This window comes from Parus major, chromosome 26 (assembly GCF_001522545.3).
Source record: "Parus major isolate Abel chromosome 26, Parus_major1.1, whole genome shotgun sequence".
Taxonomy (NCBI): domain Eukaryota; kingdom Metazoa; phylum Chordata; class Aves; order Passeriformes; family Paridae; genus Parus; species Parus major.
Genome location: NC_031795.1, coordinates 680,413 through 701,491, shown reverse-complemented (window position 1 = coordinate 701,491; position 21,079 = coordinate 680,413). Strand labels below are relative to the sequence as shown.

At 45.7% G+C, this 21,079-nt stretch overlaps 1 protein-coding gene across 1 annotated transcript in view; it reads right to left on the bottom strand.

The window, feature by feature from the left end:
- LOC107214882 (protein phosphatase 1 regulatory subunit 12B) overlaps positions 1 to 21,079 on the bottom strand; it is a 96,902-nt gene that overhangs the window by 69,322 nt on the left and 6,501 nt on the right. Inside the window, exon 2 of the mRNA XM_033519838.1 lies at positions 20,881 to 21,069. Coding sequence (XP_033375729.1) covers positions 20,881 to 21,069 — 189 coding nt within the window. The remainder of the gene's footprint in view (positions 1 to 20,880; positions 21,070 to 21,079) is intronic.

The window sequence follows — 21,079 nt, the reverse complement described above, 5'->3', positions numbered from 1 at the left end:
CCTGGCCCTGCCTTACACCCTGCCAGCACACCCTCTCCCCCAGCAAGGGCACTGACACTCATCTGATCCCCCACTGAACACATCCAGGACCTAAACTGGCTCACACTGGAACCAGACAAGGACTTGCACATGACAGGAGCAGCAGGAAGGGCAGGACTGAGATAGTCTTAAGCTGCCACATAGTATCTTGCTTATGTCAAGACAGACAGAACATGCTGCCTACAGCCCAGGGAAAAATGGATTTTTCAACAGAGCATTCAGGTCACTCCAGGGCCAGTGCTGCTTTCACAGGAACCAGCTCCACCTTACAGACACCCAAGTTCCTGTAGGAGAAGTTCCATGAGCTCCTGCAAATGCCAAAAATGCTCAATGAGCACCCAGTGAAAAACACTGGAATTACCACTAGGAAACAGTGGCTGTGAGCAGAAACAGCTCAACACAACTACAGGTGAAGAGAATGAGGAGACTCCTTGGAGGGATTCATTGCCAGTTTATTCACAGACTCTCAGGCTTCCGTGCACATCCCTGTCTTGCAGCCACATCAAGTTTTGTTTCAAGATCTGAATTTTACCTTTGTGGCCAGGAAAAAGAAGGTGGTATATATATAAAAAGAAAAACATGCACTCAGTAATTCTATTTATTAACTTTCCAGTCTAGCAGTGTGCAGGAAAGTTTAAATTTGCTGCTTTGCAGTTATATATTCAGTAGCTAAAACCTCTCTAAGGATCAGCCTATGCACTCCTAGAGGCAAAAATCATCCTCAGGCAGACATGTGGCAGCTTGCTTGTGCATCTTCCAGTCCTGTGCCACTCAAAGTCTTCTCAGTCAAGCAAACAAGGGGTTTTTCTGAGTTTTGCCACTGTTCCTGCCCACACATGAACAAAAGCCCAGCCTCCAGCACGGCTCAAGTGCCACAGTCACTATTCCCAGCAGGAAAAGGCTCCACGTCAATCAGAGGACACAGAATTTTCTTTGAAGCATAACAAATGATGGAGCTGACAAAGAGGGGGCTGAATAAAGAAATCTTTCTAAAAATGAAGTGATTCCACACTATTCCTGACAGGTCCACAGCTACGATTTCACAGCATTTCCATTTCTAGTGCCATCCCTGGGATTTTCAACATCACTTGCCATAGTGCAGCTTTAAGGAAATGTTTTATTTTAAATGCTGCTGAAACCTCGATATAATTAGGTATTACAGCAGAAGTTAAGCTAGGTGTTTTCCCAAAACATAGCAAATAAACCTATCTAAACATAGCAATTTAAACCTGGACTACAGCTGGCATTTTCAGTGTAGCAGCTAGAGGAGAACACAGGAATTCTGTCTCATCTTTGCACATCCCTCCACAGCATCCCAGACTGGTTTGGGTTTGAAGGGAGCTCAAAGCTCTGAGCCAGGCTGGGAGGGCTGGGGGTGTTTAGTCTGGAGAAGAGAAGGTTCTGAGGAGACCTAAGAGCCCCTTCCAGGGCCTAAAGTGGCTCCAGGAGAGGCAGGGGCAGGGACACCTTAAACCAGCCCAGGCTGTTTCAATCCCCATCCAAACTGGCCTTGGACACTTCCAGAGATCCAGGGACAGCCACAGCTGCTCTGGGCACCTGTGCCAGGGCCTCCCCACCCTCACAGCCAAGAATTTCTTCCCAATATCCCATCCAACCCTACCTTCTGGCAGTGGGAAGCCATTCCCCCTTGTCCTGACATTCCAGATCCTTGTCTAAAGTCCTCCAGCTCTCTTGGAGCCCCTTCAGGCACTGGAAGTGGCTCTAGAGTCTCTTCTGTTTCTCTTCTCCAAGCTGAACACCCCCAGCTCTCCCAGCCTGGCTCCAGAGCAGAGATAAAAGCTTTTAAAGAACTCCCAATACTGGAAAAATAAATGTTTAAGGATCCAATTTGTATGAGTTTTCAAATGCCAACCACACTTTCAGGCAAAGCTCATTTGCACTTGTCTTTATTCACAGGAAAAATAAAAGAAGGAAAATAAATCAATTGACACTGTTAGAGCTGCTCAGTCACAGCAAAGTCTCTTTGAGTTTTTTTATTCCTGTGGGAAACAAACTAAAGCAAATCTCAGCACAGCTACCAGTAACAAAATCCTTCACTGCTGGTTTCTGAGCACACTCCTGCTATCATCAGCAGTCCAAAGAAAGGGCAGGGACTCCATTCTGGTCATGTGTGTGGAAAAGAGAGGTGGTGGTACATGATACATTCCCTGGGGAGCCTGGGCAGTGCCAGCACCCTCTGGGGGAAGAACCTTTCCCTGATCTCCAGCCTGAGCCTGGCCTGGTGCAGCACCAGACAAACGGACAAACAGCATGTCACTACATGACTGAGATGGAAAAAAGTCACAGAGAAGCAAGGAAACTCCTGGAATGGAGAGAGGGAAAGATTTCACCAAGCTGATGGGGTCACATTAGTGGACAGGGCAATGCAGAAGAGCAGGTGTAGAAGAAATTGTCGTATTTTGGAAAATATCCACCAAGGCTTTTACAGAGGGAAGTCTTGTGACAGCCACTGGAGTCTTTTGAAAGGTAAATAAGCACAAAGACAAGGAAGGTCCAGATGATACATCCACCTCATATACATGATGTGGTTTTTTGGGTTGTCCTTTGCAGAGCCAGGACATGGACTCGATGACCCTTGTGGGTCCCTTCCAACTCCAGAGATTCTGATTCTATCCACAAAGATTTCCCAAAGGATTCTCAGCAGGCCCCTCACTGCAGCTCCTGTAGCCACTGAGTTGCCCAGGTAAGAGGGAAGATCCTTGCACAATTAAATGTATTTTCATGATGAGGAGACCAGAATATGAGACAGATCTTCCTGGGGAGCTCTGCAGAAAGGTCTCCCCCAGGGTTTGTGCTACCAAATGGGCTACATAAAGGACCTGGAAGGAGAGGTGATCAGTGAGGTGAAGTTTGCTGGTAAAACTATTCAAGATGTAAAGCAAAGGATGAGCTTGAAGAATCTTACAGTACTGAGCAACTGCTGATAAAAAAGCAGATGAAAAGCAGTGCAGATCACTGAGGACTGAATCACAGGCACAAAATACACCCAACATCATGTAACAAAATGAAAGGCTCTGAGCTTATTACTGAGTTCAAGGCAAAGCTATTAGGATTATAACAAATAGCTGCAGCAAAATATCAGCTCCAAGCTCAGAAATCAAAGAAAGTACTAGACATTACTTGGAGCAGAACAAAATAAACCATAAAATATCATTAGGCCTCTATATAATGCACCAAATCTTCAGTATCATAAGAAATTTTAGTCTCCACAACTGAAGATACAAAAAAAGATACAAGACATGAATAGGACATGAATGAGAAAAGGCTCAGCTTAAAAAAATGAAAAAAACACCAAAACTAATCAAGAAACAAAACCCATTCCCAAAAAACCCAAACAACTCACCCCATTTTCCAATAAGCATTTCTTAAGGATTTTTGTGGCATCACAAATATGGTTTATACTATTTCTAGGGTACCACAGAAATAAACTCCTTGGGTGGGGGGGGAACCAAACCTGTCTGAAGAAGATTTCAGGAGGAGAAAAAGAGAAGAAGCTGTAAAAGGTTTGGGGAAACCAGGATGTTTGTTCCTCGTTTGCTCCCCACAGCTGCTCCCCTGAGCCAGCACAGCAGGGGATGGGGCTGGGTAGGGAATCCCCAGGCTGCAATTCCTGGTGGAACACTCCTCCAAAGGTGCCACCAGCACAGACCAACAGGCCCAGCTCTGTCCCTCCTGCCCAGCAAGAACAGAATCAGAGGTCATGTTTTACTGGTGTGAGATGAAACCAAAGCAGAGAAGGTGGAGAGCTCCAGCCTCTCCAACATTCTTACAATGAAGCAAAATAGTAATATTTCTACTTTCAGGTGGGAGAATCTAAAGGCAGAAGAAGAACCTGAAGGACACAGCACTGGGGAATCCCTGACCAGGTGAGAGCTGTGCTGCAGCACACACTGGCCCAGACAGCTCCCATGCTGCATCCTGGAGGTCTCTGTGTTCCACCACAGCACTCACTAATTTAATGTTTTATAGCATCAATGACTGATGGCATCACTTTTAATCCAGCATTTCCACGCCCTCCTCTCCACCCCCAGTGGATAATTGAGGGCTGGCTGAATGACAGGAACACATCACCCATGGTTCCAGCTGATCCTGCCAGGCACTGGGGCTTCTCAGCCTCTGGGAGATGTGCAGACATCATCATTGTGATGATGTTAACCAAGGGATTAATTAACTGTCTTTTCTAAGAAGCTCTGATAAACCTGGTCATGACTCAGTGCACAGGACTGAACTAGAAGGGTTTCTGTGACCTCTTCCAGCCACGTCTGGAACTCTCCAATGGCAGGCAGCTGCCCTGACCACCAAGACAGCCCAGTCTGGTTTGTGGGCTGACAGCAAAAGGCCAAACACATGGCAGCAAAAGAGATGCAGTTCCAGCATCCTGCCACAGGAGAACCATCCAAGCACTGCTCCAAGAAGCCAAAGCATTAGAAAACAAGTGTAGACAAACTGGAAAAGGGGTGAATGGTTAGAGACTGAGAGCAGGACAGCATAACACTTTAGCAGGACAGGGTTTGGCTTCTTCTCCCAGGCTACAAGGGACAGACAAGAAGAAACAGCCCCAAGCTGTAGCAGAGGAGGTTCAGCTTGGACATCAGGAAGGATTCCTCTCCAAAAAGGGTGGGCAGCCCAGGGAGGTGTGGAGTCCCCATCTCTGGAGGTGTTTAAGGACCAACTGGACAAGGCACCCAGTGCTCTGCTCTGGCTGACAGGTTGGACATGATGACCTTGGAGGTCTTTTCCAAACACAATGGTTCCATGACTCTATGGTTAAAATAAATAAATTATTAAAAAAAAACTAGTAGCTTTGTCAACAATAGGTATCACCAGATCTCCAGGACTCTGAAGGTTTGTTTCATCACCACAACACTGTAATTTAAAAGAGGCAGCAGTTTTTGTTTAGGCCAGGGCTTGAACTGAAATCCCAAGGACAGTTTGCAGGAAGCTGGTTGTGCTGCCACCATACAGATTCCCTCCCAAGGGCTATACTCAATGCTTTGTTCCTTGTTCACTTTCTACAACACTGAACAATTTTCTTACAGATTAACAGCACCTAAACTAAATGTTAAAGAATGGATTTGAGGACTGAGTTTAGACTGCAGAGAAGCCAATACTCAGAGTAACTGTAAGACAGGATTTGGCTGTAAGTGCAGGGTGCCTTCTATAGCAGCTATTAATAAAAGGAACAAAAATAACTCCTGCAATATGCTCTGAAGTTCAAACCCTGGCTCTGCTGCTGTACAGGCTGGCACAGCCCTCAAGTCTCTCATCAAGAGACAGACACATTTACCACTTATCTTTTTCAGCACGAGGGAATGCTTGTTCAGAATGACTCAAGTGATACTAATTTACAAGACAAACCATTTAGGGCTGTGAAGGTCAAATTCTGTTTGTCAATCACCCAAGAATGAAAAGCCAGTGCATATGATGAGGAGAAGAGGAAATCCATCCCTTGCATGAACACCTTGATGCTGTGTTCAGTCAGATGTAACAATTCAGGCTACTAAGAGCCAGGAAGAGAAAAATGCTCAAAACTTCCTGGAATAGCAAGATGATATCCCACACATAAACATATTCTTTCTAGTTTAGAGGACGCTATGAAATATAATCTCCATGCCACAGCAGCAAGTTCCCCAAAAATTCAATAAAATTGCCCACTAAGCACAAAGCAGAACTGCCACCATTTCTGCAGGACTGTATTTATGAGCCCTCTGAAAAGCACTGGATTTTAATTTCAAAAATTTTGCTTTAATATTTGAGGTTTTTTGCTTTGATAGTTTTCCCCCATCTAATTTTCTCTTATTGACTGTCACCTGCAATAAATAATGTTTTTTTAATTGCTCTTTATATTTTCCACCCATCCTAGAGCTTGGCAATCCAGAGCTTAACTTACAGTTAGGATTTTACTCACCATGCAGATTCTGAACACAATGAAGCTTTTGGCATGAGCTGTGTCCTAAAGCAATTAGTTCCACAGCTGAATTTTACACTGGATGAGAAAAAGCATTTGTTTTAAAACTCTGATGTCCTTCAATTCTTTCTTGTAGGAAAAAAAACAAACATCCCTAATGCCATTTTACATATAATTTTGGAAATCTTTACCATATCTGTGCTTGTGGCTTTCTGACAGTCAGAATGAATTGTGGAAGTTTTGCTCTTTCCTGGTACAGAAACCAATCCATGGCTTTGAGCCCCTTGCTGTTATTTCCCATCTCTTTCCCTTAACTATCTATTTTATTTTTTATTTTTTTTGGAGATTGTAGAGAGTTGCACATACTATTCTACACATGGACACAATACAAGCTTTTGCAGCCTGTGACAGCTGGATTGGAAACCACCATTTCCCCATAAACATTACTCCCCATTTACAGACCAAATTTTGCCAGCCCTTTTATCAGCAAATTGGCCAATATTCAGGGCCAGCTCACATTTCACTATCTTGACTGTGCAGGAACCTTTGCAAACTGTGACCTTGCTCTATATTCCCTTTCCTGTCTCACATAAAGGTGTGCAGACTCCAGAGGAGATGCACAGGATAACTCTCCTTCCTCCTGCAAACTGACCCTTTATTGCCAGCCTTTGTTTTCTCTCTTTCAGACAGTAATCACTAAGATCTCTTTATTTCACAACAGCTTTGTTCCTTACAGCTTCCATAGAGGGATGTTGGAAATCCAACACACCATCTCCACCAGATTTCTCCTATACACCTGCTTGTTGCCTGCTTTGGGTTCATCACTCCCCAGGTTCTTCTTGGAGTCCTTTTTGGAAACTTCACTTCCCCGTGACATCTCCTGGTAGCTGCTTTAGTGATACATTATACACAATGTATATGGATATATGTATGTATATGGTAACAGCTCAGTGACTTCATGTGCCAGCTCCAACTGATGCTGAAGACCTGACACTTTTCATTTGTGTGAGCAGTCCTGGAACCTCCTCTGTCAATACTACAGCTTGGGAAAGCTCAGAAAGTTGAATTTTTTTTTTTTTTTTATCTGAAGAGATTCTTGTACAGGAAAGACTGACAACACTCAACCCTGGTATCACTCAGAGACACTACAAAAATATTCAGCACACAATGCCAAAAGTGGGACAGATTTATCAATTGAAACTATTTTGTTGAGCTGTATCCAAGGCTCAGATTCTCCCAATATACTCCAAAAAAAAATCCCCAAAAATGGACACTGTGTGCTCCCTGAATAGAGCATGTACCTATTACAGTGATTTATGATAGAGAGGAGAATGCACACAGGCTACAACATATAAAAGATGATATGTCACAAAGAACAATATATCATTCTTTCCATATTGAAATAATTAGGATTTAAATTCCACTAGATCATCACTTTTCACTTTTCTTCATTGGAAGTCCTGTTTCATAGATCCAGTATGGAATGTTTGCAGAAGCACTCTTTGTCTGCAGTAAATACACTCACCCTCACTCACCTCTTTCTCCCTGTACACCCCACACTCCAGATGCCCGTGTGTGGGAATAGGGACAGGGTGCAAACACCAGGAGAGGTGTGGGAGATCTGACCTGAAATCTGGAAGGCTGATGCCCAGAGCCTTTGTGCTGACACACCAATACCTGAGTGCCTCTGTCTACAGCAGAATCTCGAGTGAGGCTCAGGTCACACTGGGGATCACAGACCCCACAGTGGCTCAGGCTGGAAGGGACCCCAGTGGCTCATCTGGTCCCACCTCCCTGCTCAGGCAGAGTCACCCCAGAGCACATGGTACAGGACTGTGTCTAGATGGGTCTGAGATATCCCCAGTCAGGGGACTCCACAGCCTCTCTGGGCAGCCTGTTCAGGTCTCAGTCACTGCCCAGGGAAGAAGCTCTGCCTCATGTGCAGGTGGAATTTCTTGAGCATCAGCTCCTGCCCATTCCTCTTGTGCCAGGGCTGGGTCGTGGGGAGCAGAGCCTGGGCCCTGCTCTGAGCCCTCCCTGCAGACACTGTCAGACAGGAATGAGATCCCATCTCAGCTGTCCCCTCTTGAGGCTGAACAGCCCCAGCTCCCTCAGCCTTTCTTTAGTGGGGAGATGCTCCAGGCCCTTCCTCACCTCCACAGCTTCTGCTGGCCCCACTTCAGAAGCTGCAGGTCCCTCCTGTCCTGAGGAGCCCAGACCTGGACACAGCACTCCAGGTGTGCCTCGCCAGGGCTGGACAGAGGGGCAGGATCCCTCCCTGGCCTGCTGGGAACGCTTTTCCCAATGTACCCCAGGACACCACTGGCCTTCTAGGTCCTCAGGACACCTGGATAAAAAGTGGACCCCTGAGGACCTGGTGGGAACTCTACTGCTTTTCAGCTTTCCACTGAATTAATTCAATTAAGCGACAGAGGGTCTGGGAAACAAATGTCAGCTGGTGGGCAAGTGACATAGCTCAACAGCTGGTGACAAGCTCAACAGCCCCAGGGCAGTTTGAACCCCCAGAACAGCACTTTAATCCAGAAAGCATCTGCACAGCCCTGGAGCAGCACCTGGGGATGCAGAGCAGCCAACACATGGTGGTACTGCCCAGGAACAGCGAACACACAGTCCCACCCAGGACAATCCAAAGGAACACAGCTGTCAAACAGGGCTGTTATCCTCCCTGGTTCCTTCCCCTCCTAGCCAGAGGCTTTTCCACTTGGTCCAAGAGAGGGGCTGCAGCTGCCAAGCCCTGCTCTTTCTCCTCACTGCCCTGCCTGCTGGTCTCCAAAGCACAGGAGCCACTGACTCCTACCCAGCAGCTCAGTTTCCTCAGCCACTGGCAGGATCAGAGCTTTGGCCCTCAGGACTGACTGCTGCTAAGCCCATGGAGTGATGAGGTTAAAAGCAAGTGGCACTAAGACATTCTTTCTGCAAAGACCAAGCTGAGCCTGCTGACTTAGGCTGTTCAGCCTTGAGCAGCCATCGCTCACAGGCTGTGCATCCTCCCCAGAGCCCAGCCCCAGCCTGGTGCCTCCTGCATCCCCTTCCCATATTCAGATGGCACTGAGCAACACTTAATATCTCAAGTGCAGCACTGATTAAATTGGTAGCTGGACTGAAAGTAGAAAGGGCTCCACTGAAGAGGCCTCAGAAGCCAAAAATGTCTATTCAGCTTTACAGCATTTCCTACAGTGTCAGCACACTGTAGCAGTGAGAAGCATTCCTCAGCAACTGGAAGGAATTGCTAAGCCCATTAATAAAATTAAGACAGCCAAGTTCAATAAGAAAATACATCCAACCTTAGAAGCCACTGATGTCTGTGCTGCAGGATGGGGAAGAAACATTTACCAAATTGGTAGTAGAAAGCAGAAATCCACAGTCATCATATCTTTTGGGAGACACAACCTGGCGGCACTTCTGATTGCACGTCTGCTCCTGAAGAAAAGAGGTCACGACATGCCTTAGATCTGAAGGCATGGCTGACAGAAAAGCCATTTGGAATTGAAGGTGAAGTCACTGTACAAGTTTGCATCAAAAAGCAGGGAAGGCACCACAGGTATGACACAATAGCAACTGCTCACAGGTGGTTCCTGCAGGACTGAAGTCAAGTAGAAAGAACATATATCTCCCTCCTGGCAGGGACTTCACCATTAAACTTACTTTATTTTTGGGGGGAGGAGGAGGCAGAGATCTTGTGGAACAGAAAACCAGGGAGATAAGGAAATGAGGAAAATGTCCTACAAATGGTTAGTTTGCATTCACAGGAGTATTCCAATCCTGGAAGTGTCCAAGGCCAGGTTGATCAGGGCTTTGAACAACCTGGTTCAGTGGAAAAACATCCCTGCCATGACTGGAATAAGACAATCTTTAAGGGCCCCTCCAACCCAAACCATTCCATAGTTCTGTGATCCCAGGAATGTCTGACAGTCACTGCAGAGAGTCAGAGGTGAGGATTGCTGAAGCTCCCTGCAGGCCCCCAACTCCAGCAGTGCTCCAGATGACAGTGCTGGTCCAACCAGGAAGCACAGACTTGTCTTGTTAGCTCCTTGTGCAGCCTCAGAGCCTCGACCCAGGGAATGAGGGGGAAGGAATGAGCATGGACCACTTTTGAGACCAGCTGGCATGCAGATACAGCTTAAGAAGGAGCTGACTGATGTCACTGCAAATCACTGTCCTGGTGACAAAGGGAGGCCTGATGACATGCAAACACTGCCCAACCCCAGGTTAGAAGGATGCAGGGAACATCAGAGCTCTCAATCTCACCGTAGCTCCTGCAAAGGCTGTGCAGTAAATCTTGCTGAGAGCCATTTCCAGCAGGAGGGGGAACAGCCAGCACAGTTTCACCAGTGACAACTGACTCCAAGCTGCCTCTGGGGAGGATGGGAGAAGTGTGCTACACCTCTGACACTGTCTCTGCCAGTGTTTCCAACAGGCAGGAGCTGGACAGCAGAAGCAGATGACTGATGCTGGTGAGAATATCAGGCTCAAAAGGTGCTCAGCTGTACAAAGTCCAGCTAGCAGCTGATTACCAGCAGCATCCCTCAGGGCTTATATGGGGTCAATACAAATCCATGTCTTCATTAACAAACTCAATTAACAGCAATTACAGGACAGAGAGCACTCTCACCAAGCCTGCAGATGATGTCAAACTGCTGGCATGGCTGGGGCAGGCAGGTCAGAGGGACCTACACAGCCTGGACAAAGGGGCTGATGGAGAGGTTATGAAGGACAAGAGAGGCACAGTGTCCTGGCCTGGGACAGAACAAGCCCTTGCAGCAGCACAGACTGGGGCTGTAAAGCAGCTCTGCAGCAAACAACCTGCACAGCTCTCAGGGAGAGTCAGGCAACAGAGGCCAGCCAGGCAGAATAAACTGCTATGGACCATCCATACAAATACCTGGCAGAGACTCTGCAACTCCACAATAACGTTCTGCCTCTCCAAAGCCTTTGAAACAGTCCCTTTGCACATAACTTCTCCCTTCCAAAGCCTTGCAGGGTACACAGATCCCCCTAAAAGGATATGATCAGAACATCAGCCCACCCCAAGTCAAGCTGGCTGAAGCACAGAGCAGATCAGTCAGCTTCCTCAGAACACAGGGAAAGAACATGAAGCCAGGGAAGATCTGAAAGCCAGAATCAAGTGATGGAACCAGCTTTGAAAGCTTAACCCAAACACTGTCTCCTTTAGAAGCAAGTCAGCAGCTCTTTCTACCTCTGTTCTAGAGAGCTATTTCAGCCCAGAATTCATAATTCTGCTTGAAATAGTTGCTGCAGACTCTTAAAACCCACATCTTTCATAAAAAATGGAAGATGATCTGCTAATAGGCTAAAATGTAGCATTTCACTGCCATCAAGTGCTTTGAAAGAATCTTTGCCAGTGGAATATTTTTTGGTAACACCAGTGATTACATTAATACATGTCAGCCACACCAACATGACTTGTGATATTCATTAAAAGGCTCAAGTAAGAACCCAGGGCTCACTAGCACAGAAACTACCACTGACACGTTCATGGCACTTGAAAATAAATTAGATCAGACAGTTGGCAAGTGTGAAGTGTGTCACAGGTACGGTCAGACTCCTACCCAGGCTCAGGATGTGCACCTCTTCCTGGACAGGTGTTGGTTCTGCTACTGCACCCAGTTGCTCAGATTTAGCTGCTATCCACAAAAACACCAAAGCTGCCTACACTGAGTGTGTCATCCCACTAAGTTAAACCACAGAGCAAATGGGGTTGGAAGAATGGCTTGTTAGATAAAAATTTAGAACATTTCATCCTCCAGTACCACAACAGTATTTAAGGTAAATATTCTGATTATTTCTGTTGGTACAGGCAGGGTCTCTGCTTATGCTGTAACTCAGAGCAATGGTATAAATATATATATATATACATACACATATATTTGGGTATACCAAAACAATTAAAGCAAGCCACAGCACTCACAGCCAGCTGGGTCACAACTCCCCTGTCCCACGGACCTTCTAAGGGGGAAATCCCTACTTCCATGTCTCTACACAAAGTATTAAATTGTCAGAGATCATAGAATCCCAGGCTGGTTTGGATTTGTAGGGAACTTAAAGCTCATCCAGTTCCATTCCCTGCAGGGACAACTCCCTCTATCCCAGGCTGCTCCAAGCCCTGTCCAACCTGGCTGTGAACCCTTCCAGGAGTGGGGCAGCCACAGCTTCTCTGGGCACCTGTGCCAGGGCCTCACCACCTTTACAGGGAAGATTTTTTCCCCAATGTTCTACCTAAACCTCTTCACTTTTAGCTTAAAACTGTTCCCCCTTGTCCTATTGCTATCTGCCTGTGGAAAAAGCTGCTTTTTTTTTATAAAGTTCCCACTTTTTATAACTGCCACTCAAGATAATTCATAATTAATAGTTGTTTTGGGTAAGGCTGACAATCCATATGAACTGAAATCCTGGAAAAGGAAGATGCTTCATACTTTGACTTCAGAATGAAACCAGAAGCATTTCTGGATGCTTCAATTCAAGCACAAAGCCTGCGTGGTGAACTGGGAGCAGCTCCCTGTGTGGGCCCTACCAGCTTCATGCTGGTTTACATTTCCCTGGGTGATGCTACTCTGTTTACAGGTCCAAACTAAACAGACAGAAGCCAGGTTTGGGCAGAGCCCACACACAGCTGAGTTTCCAAGGTATCAATATTGATCCAGTATCAATATCAATCTGTTGACAGACAAAGACCCTCTAATGGTTTAAGTTAGAGATTATCTGTTTATTCAGGGCCAGGCAAGTGCAGGGGTCATCCCCTTAATATCCACTGCAAGTTGACAAAAGTGTCTATTTATTTACAAAAGTCTTGAATATCCAAAATACTAATATATATTCATAACACTAACACCTGCCATTCCCTGCTCTGAATTAAAATGCATGGTACTGAGTTTAAAATGTCATTAAGCCTGCATGGTTGGTTCCCTAATTTGAGGAGGGGGTTGTTTTGACAAGGAGGGGTCCTCAAAAGATGAAGGAAAGTCACTTTTCCTCACTCTGACCTTTCTACCTTTCCAATGGTGGACACTACAAATGACACTTGGAACTGCAATTTCCTCTCTTCGTGACTTTTAAATGGGTTTCCAGATGTAAGGTCTGTGTTTTTCCCATTTATCAGTTTCTTTTTTTCTCATTATAAGCACAGCTAAACAAACATACAATGACAAGTAATTTGTTACCCAAGTCCAGGACTCATTATCTCAAATCCTGCTTCTAACCCAATCATTAACTCTAGCTAAGATATTTAACTTTTCTAAAATTCTTAATTCTTTTAAAATTCCTGACTCACAGTCACCTCACTTCCCTAAACCACTGCTGGAGTCCCCTCACTGAGCCAGCACTTGTGTTTAGACAAGCCTGGACTAGGACTTGCTGCTGTCACACCACTTCAGATGTAAAAAACCATCACATTAACTGATACAGCAGGGAATGACAAATTATAAATAGGAGGTGGCTTCAGAGAGATTCCAGAAATGGATGGTGAGCAATCACTGTGGCAAATCAATGCTCTGGCTCAGGGGATCAGACAGGGGCCAGGTTTAGTTTTCCCCTGAAAAGGCAGTGACACATAAAAAGCTAATGGCAGGTGGTCACTCTGCATTCTGTACATCTCACAAAGATTTATGAGCAAGGCTGAATGCTGGAAAAGCAATGCTGAAGCTGCTTGTGTCCCCCTGCAAGGTCAGCTTTTGTATTATAGAAACATTTCCAGTGAGACTCCTACAAGTTTAGAGTGTTCTATTTTGACCAACCACAGGAAACAAGCTACAAAAATCCCAAACAACTCAGCATTAAAGAAAAATAAATCCTACCATTTACTCTTAAAGAGTGAATTTTCAGTTATTTTGGTTGTTTTCAGATCAGCAAAGCCTATATTTAAGCTTAAAGCTGGAAGGAGACCAATTTTTCCAAAATTTGTTTAACAAGAAAATATTTAACAAGAGAACACATGGATGTATTTTCTAAAATACTGATCACTTGTAAGCACTGCACATTATAATTCTTATGAATGAAAACTGTCATGAGAAATTACGTAGGTGTCTGAATTAGGAATTTTGATGTCCTTGATTGTCAACAGCTTGATGTGAAAAGAGAAGCCTGACTCCTGGGATCTGGCTGTTAGCAACGTGTGGTATCGTGCTCATTAGCCTGGAAATGCAGAAAAGCAAATTTCCTTTGAAAAACATTTTAAGAATCAGGTATTTAAGAAAGGTCGTGTTTCACCACAGTAAGAGGTGGGACATCTCAGGAGTGGAGGGAGGAAATAAAATTTAGCTCCCTGAAGCGGTGCAGGTTCATCTCACAGCCATACTCTGGGTCCCACTGCTTCCATTTCATGTTCACAGCAGCTTGAAACATCTCTGCCTGGACAGATCACACTCACCATGAGCTTGTTCTTAAGTCCAATCACGCTGAAGTGAGCCCCATGAAAATCAGGCACCTAAATCCCCACCAAATCCTTCCTTCACAGAGTCACAAACTGGTTTGGGTTGGAAGGGGCCTTAAAGTTCACCTCACTGAATGTCCTGCTGTGGACAGGAACACCTTCCACCAGACCAGGCTGCTCAAAGCCCTGTCCAACCTGCTCTCAAAATTTTTAGCAAGTGACGTTTTCTTGCTGAGGGCCATGGCCCAGCTCCTCCTGCAAGCTGCACCTTTCCTCCCCGTGCAGATCAGTTTGCTGCAGCCCAAGAAAGGAGATTGCAGGACAGCTGTGGCACCTCCCTTTAGAAGGACAGCTGAAAATAAACTGCAGACTCAGATCCCAGGATTTATACTGGGCATCCTCACCGTGCTGGGGCCACACCATCGTCACTGGGTCAAATGGTTCACTCAGCTGGGGATCTGTCACTGCATGGCAGGGGCTGCCATTCCCCTGAAAGGCTCTGCATTTCTCTTTCATTTTTTACCCCAGTCTCTGCACAAACACAATGTTTCAAAACCATGTTTCAGAATATTTCATGGTCCACCTGCCCTTATTTGTATTCAAAAGTTAGAAAGAAAAAAAATATCAATTTATACAACCACTTATGTAATGTTCTTGTCTCCCAACAGTCTTAAAACTGATTGCCCTAATATTCACAGTCTGACAGGCCTTTTTGACTTACAGTATATAATAATTCTCAATTAGGAGCCAGCATACCAATTCAGAAGTCCTGTATTTTCATATTAGTCAGTTATTATATCAGTACATTACAAAACACAGCATGTGTGATGTTTCACAAGCCCCACAGTACCTAGTCTGAATTCTAAATCTCTAAAACTGTTTGAAATAGAAACAGATCCCAGCCCCAACACTCCCCATTAAAATACGCAAAAGGCATTATAAATTGTAAAAAACAATGCCAGGAAGATGGGAGTTTCATCCAGGTTAGAGCTGAGAGTTTTGCACATAAATGTACTGAATGTTTGAGCACAAACCCTGAATGTTTCCAGCCATGCTAGCAGGAGCTGCAGGACCCTGTGCTGCTGGAGCAGGGACTGTCCAGGCACTGCATTCATTGCTCATTCCTGAATTTTTGCTGAGCTGGCTTTCAATCTTATCAAACCATATCGATTCAGACAACTATGCAGCATGGAAAATTTGTCTCCTCCTCTGATGCAAGCTCAAGAATTTCATCTGCCCAAGTCAGAAAGCTTTCAGCATGTATTAGGCACAAGAAGCTTTCCCTAAAATGCCTTTGATACCAAATGAGCCTCCCCTGTGAGGCCAGAACTCCAGCTTGCCCAGCAGCTCCAGTGGAGATGAGAACCTTTCCATGGGCAGCACTAAGGGACCAGGGTCAGCACTTGCCATGAAGGAAGCTGTTGCTGAAAATGCCACCAGCTCCCTTGCCCAGTGTTTCTGGGGAACAGCAGAGCTTCATGCACAGCATCACTGGGTAGGATAAACAAAGGCTGAGGAAGGAAGCAATGAAGATGCACATCTCCCCTCCCAAATACCCATCTACTTACTGAAATGCAGAGCTTCCTCCCAGGCACCTAGCATTGACTAAATGATGATGTGGTTGTCTTTGGTTTCCAGAAGCTAAACCATCCAGTTGAAAGTGCCCCAAACCAAACCAGGGGAAGGTTTCCTGCCCTGCTGCCAGGAGGAGCAGCTCTCCCAGGCTCTAAGTGCAGCTCAAGGTTAGTTTGTGTAGTCTACAGTTAATTCTGCCCACTCAGAAGATTGCTTGGAAATAGAGATGCAAGGGAAAGACAATTGAACCCTTGATGAAAACATCAAGGCAAAACAGGGACTGAGTAAGCCAAAAAGAAGAAAATAAAATCATGAGGTTGATAAAACAGCACTTCAGATTTTAACTATTTTGTCTCATAAATTCCTGGTGTATTGCAGGCACCTTCCAAGCTGTCTCACTTTATTCAGAGCCCTGTGGGATGGTACATGTAACTGAATTCCCATTTATAACTGAAACCCAAAAACCCCATTTCACTCACCCTAGTGATAAACCCTATTTTTAACAGTGCCTTATTTCACTTTGACAAGCAGTGTTACATGCAGCACAAGAAGCTTGCAACTTTTACTTTTCATGGCAGAAGAACACCTTCAGAAAGGAACTCTGCAGTGTGGTGGGAAAGGTATCACTCTCCCCAGATAAGCTTCTATGCCAGGAATGAATGTATTTTTAGGCAATGCAGCCTAACCCAATCTTTAAAAATGCAGCCTGATCTATGATGCTATCATCACCAACTTAGAGATCAGAAGCTGAACTACCTTAAACCACAGCTGAGATGCCCCAAAGATGGGGCACCTGAACATTTATTCCAGAGTTGTCATGCCACTGTAAGTTGTGTTATCTCCTCACCTCTTAAGGCACCGACTGCCTGTTACCTTTCAGTGATTAAGAAATTTTGTGTCCAGAGAAGGGAATGGAGCTGGGGAAGGGGCTGGAGAACCAGGAGCAGCTGGGGGAGCTCAACCTTTGGAGAAAAGGAGGCTCAGGAGGGACTTTCTGGCTCTGCACAACTCCCTGCCAGGAGGTGACAGCTTGGGGGGTGCAGGGCTCTTCTCCCAGGGTACAAGATGAGAGAGAACAGCCTCAAGCTGTGCCAGGGGAGGTTTAGGTTGATTATAGAAAATTTCTTGCCAAAAGGGTGGTCAGGTCCTGGCACAGGTTGCCCAGTGACATGGTGGAGTCACCATCTCTGAAGGTGCTCAGAAAGCTGTGGCACCTAGGGACATGGTTTAGTGGTGGGGGAATCCTGTCCCCCCTTCCCTCAGTCCCCAGATTTTGTTCCAGTGTTAGCACCTCAGTGACTCTTCCAACAGTGTCCAGACTGCTGTGATGGGGCAGAGTGCTTCTATCACCTCTGCTTTCTGGACTGTCCAAAATCTCTGCTGCTTCCTACTTTGTTATGGCTGCACACAACCTGTATGAGGAAACAGCAAACTTGCTGAGCAGCAAATGAAAATTGCCCAAACCTTTTGACACAGATGCCACCTTAGAAAGCTCTGAGGAGCAACCAGACATGCCTGCAGTTCTACAGCTCTAGCTCAGAAGGAGGAATAACAAACTGAGAATAACAAACAGCCTCCACCTAAGCCAGAGTCACTGCACAAAGTACCTGACGACTCAGGAAGCAGTTCCTGCATTAGCACAGGCACCCAGCACCTGAAAACAAAGTCAACAGCAAGCACCAAGGTACTGCAGAGTACTTGTAAATGTAAATGACACAGGAGTTATTTCATGAGCAACTCACTTCTCCTTGGAACAGGCCAAAGGGAAACAGAGTAAATCATCAAAGGGCAGACAGAGGATAAACAATCTTTGCTGTCATCTTTTGTGAACCAGTCCTTGAAGACAAACAAGCATCGATATTATTACATTGGGAGACGCTTTCCCAACTAGAAGCAGCAGTTGAAAAATTGAGTCTTCCCTTAAGACTCAATTTTCATACAAGTTTACTCTTTGGTTTTATCTGTCACCCAGGAGACAGAGGAGCAGTTCACACCCATTTCCCACCACCTGCAAACCCTGGAGAAGTTCAGCTGCCACCAACAGTTCATTTCACCAACGTTTCTTGATGATTTCTACGTGTTCACCCACATTTAACTAATATCTCCCTTTCCATTCTGCATTAGATGCAAAATCATTGTCAAAAATAATTCAGTGAGCATAATCTAAGTTTATAATTGAAAATATGGGACTGATGTTCATCCAGGAACATTCTGCAGGTACTGAGGTAGACAAAATACAGCTGAAGCCACCCTACAGGTTCCAGACATGGGCTGTGGTGCAGGTCTGATGCCTCCAAAGAGGGCAGTGACACAGGCTGCAGGCTCAAAAACATCACTTGTAATTTAAAAGGTTATTTTCAAAATATAGCTTTGTGGCTATAAATAGCCAAGCCAGCTTCTCACACACCAAGTACATAATGGGTCTTAGCCACAGTGGCCCAGATACCAGAGCAAGTGTAATTTTACCTTTGTGAATGCACACAATATTTGGGCCCACCCTGTGCTTCAAACAAACTAACCTGATTTATAAGATTGGTCTTAGGTTTTGTGGGAGCAGCTGCTGACTCTGACAAATTAAGTCAATTGACTTGGTTAACCCTTTCACTGCCTAAAAAGACCTGAATGCTCATCCAGAACAAGTCTCATACATTAAATTTTTTAACCAAAGAAAAATATTTTACCTGATCTTTCTGTCAAGAAAGCCAGCTTTTTTCAATGTGTAGGATTTCCTTCCTCATTGAGTGGCCATTTGGTTGAACAGGTACTAAACAAGAGCAGACTGTCATTACCATCTGCCCTGTAACAAAACATTGTGTTTCTAGTGCTAAGAGAAGTTATTTAAATATCTTCACATGTATTACATCATTCCAGTTGTCAACCAGTGCTCTGGGGATCCCCAACCTAACTTTACCAGAGGTAGCATTATTCTCCAAGCAACATGAAAACAAATCTATTTTGGTCAGGTTCAGAGAAAGGAACTCATAACAACCTCCCCAACCATGCTAATAAACATTTTCATCTGATAGAGGTTTACAGACTTGGGATACACAAGCACAACAAAACCTTTAGCAAAACAGCATTTGTTCCATTTGGGTGTGCAAGAACATCTTGTCACTCTTCAGCAAAACTGTTATTCCATCCATGGGACATTGGAACAAAGTTTTTATTCCAATCACAGTAAGGTCACCCTCCCTTTCTGGCCAGTTTGTGAAGAAACACTTCATGTAAGCAGCTGGCTGGTACTGCCAACATCTGCTCCACCACTCACTCATCCAAGGTCTTCCAAGTATCAAGGCCTAGGTGTTACTGGTCAGTGTCACCCGATACTGGGCTCCTCCGGCACATATGATACAATTCTGTATCCTTTACGTACACAGAATTCAATTTGCAGCCTGCCTGTCAATATATGGCCTGCCACAGTCTCCAGGAGCATGACCTTGCTGAGCTCACTGCCTGCCATCAGAGTCCAGCACACTCCACCAGACACCTCACATTACCCACAGCAGCACGAGACCCTTCTGAGGGATCACAATCGATCCTGGCTGGAAATCCCTCATCAAGTCATCCCAACTCCACCATGTATCCACCTTAAATTCAGCCTTGGCTTCAAAATGCTTTGAATAACCAGCTTTTCAGTAGCTGGTTCTTACCAATGTCTGCAGGACTAGTTATTTATCTGATAATAAATATACATGTGCTGGACTAGAAGTTACTAACACAGGACAATTTATTTGCTGTTGCTATACCAAACTCCACAAATAACCAAGAAAAAGGCCCAGCCATTACAAGGCTCGCTGCTTTGCCAGCTGAAGTCTTATTCAACCTGACAGTCTGTAAGCTTGCATGCTCTTTGCTTCACAACTTATTTTTGGAAGACCAAGCCAAAATGAGTAAATCTTCCTGCCCCTTGTTCCCTGACAGCTGTGAGCCAGCAAGCTCCTGAACTACCTTGTACATGTCCCAAACGTTTCTGTAACATCAGCCCAGCAAAGAAGAAATCCTAATTAGCTCAAGAATTATCCTGCTATTTGTGCTGTTAACATGTTACTCTTTACAAACACATTATTTCCTGATGTTATTCCTGAACTGTCCCTTTTTCCTCACTCCTGTTGCTACAGTACATGCTTCATCTACACTATCCTGAACTAAGAAAATTTTGTTTCCCAAGCTGGCCTGGATCCAAATCAGATTCATTTCTCTGACCAGATGGACCAATCCTGGACACTGATTTCACACACCCTGCTAAATTCTCAATCAGTCTTGCACAGCAACAGGTTTCCCAATATTCCAGGGAGGCAATTCTGCATGTTCCCTTGCCTTCCTGCTCATTTATACCAGAGCAGGGAAAGCTACAGATGGAACACAGCACATGTTTCTTGACAGTCAAGGCTTTACCACCACTCTGCAGCCAATTCCAGAGACCACTTTGTACCATCTTCACATTTGGATGAGTATTAATAGAATCTACGTTACTTATCGGCCATGTGGCTGCTCTCTGCCAAGGAGCAGTTTGGGGAGTTTCAAGGCAGCTCTGATTAAACACAAGAACTGGCCAGACACTCCTGACCTTGCAAAATTCCCAGTCCTGCCGGGAAATTTTCCCGGCACTTCAGGAGATCCCAATCAAATCCTAAATTTTGAAAAAATTAATAAATTGATCGCCTAGCCAGGCCCGAAGCCCTGCCGGACCCCGTTTTATTTTGCTAATTAATCTACTTAATAACCCTGTGAGAAGTTGGTACATCCCACTGTCCGATGGGAAGCACCTCGGTCTGTGCTCTGCCACAGGCTGAACGCACCGGACGGGGCTCAAAAGGATCAAAGCGAACCGAAGCCTTTGTTTACCGACGTCCCCGGCCGGGGCTGCCGGTACCACCGTCCCCCGCAGGCCGAGGGCACACACGGCCGGGCCGCCCCCCGGCCCCGGTACCTGGTGCAGGGCTGTCAGCCCGTCCACATTGGTGGTGTTGATGCGGGCGCCGCGGCCCAGCAGCCTCTTCACCTCCTCGGTGTCGCCGCTGGAGCAGGCGGCCAGGAACACGGCGCCCTCCTCGAAGCGGACGCGGGACCCCCCCGCGCCACGGTGCCGGCCGCGGCCGCCCCCCGCCGCCACCGGCTCCTGCTCGGTC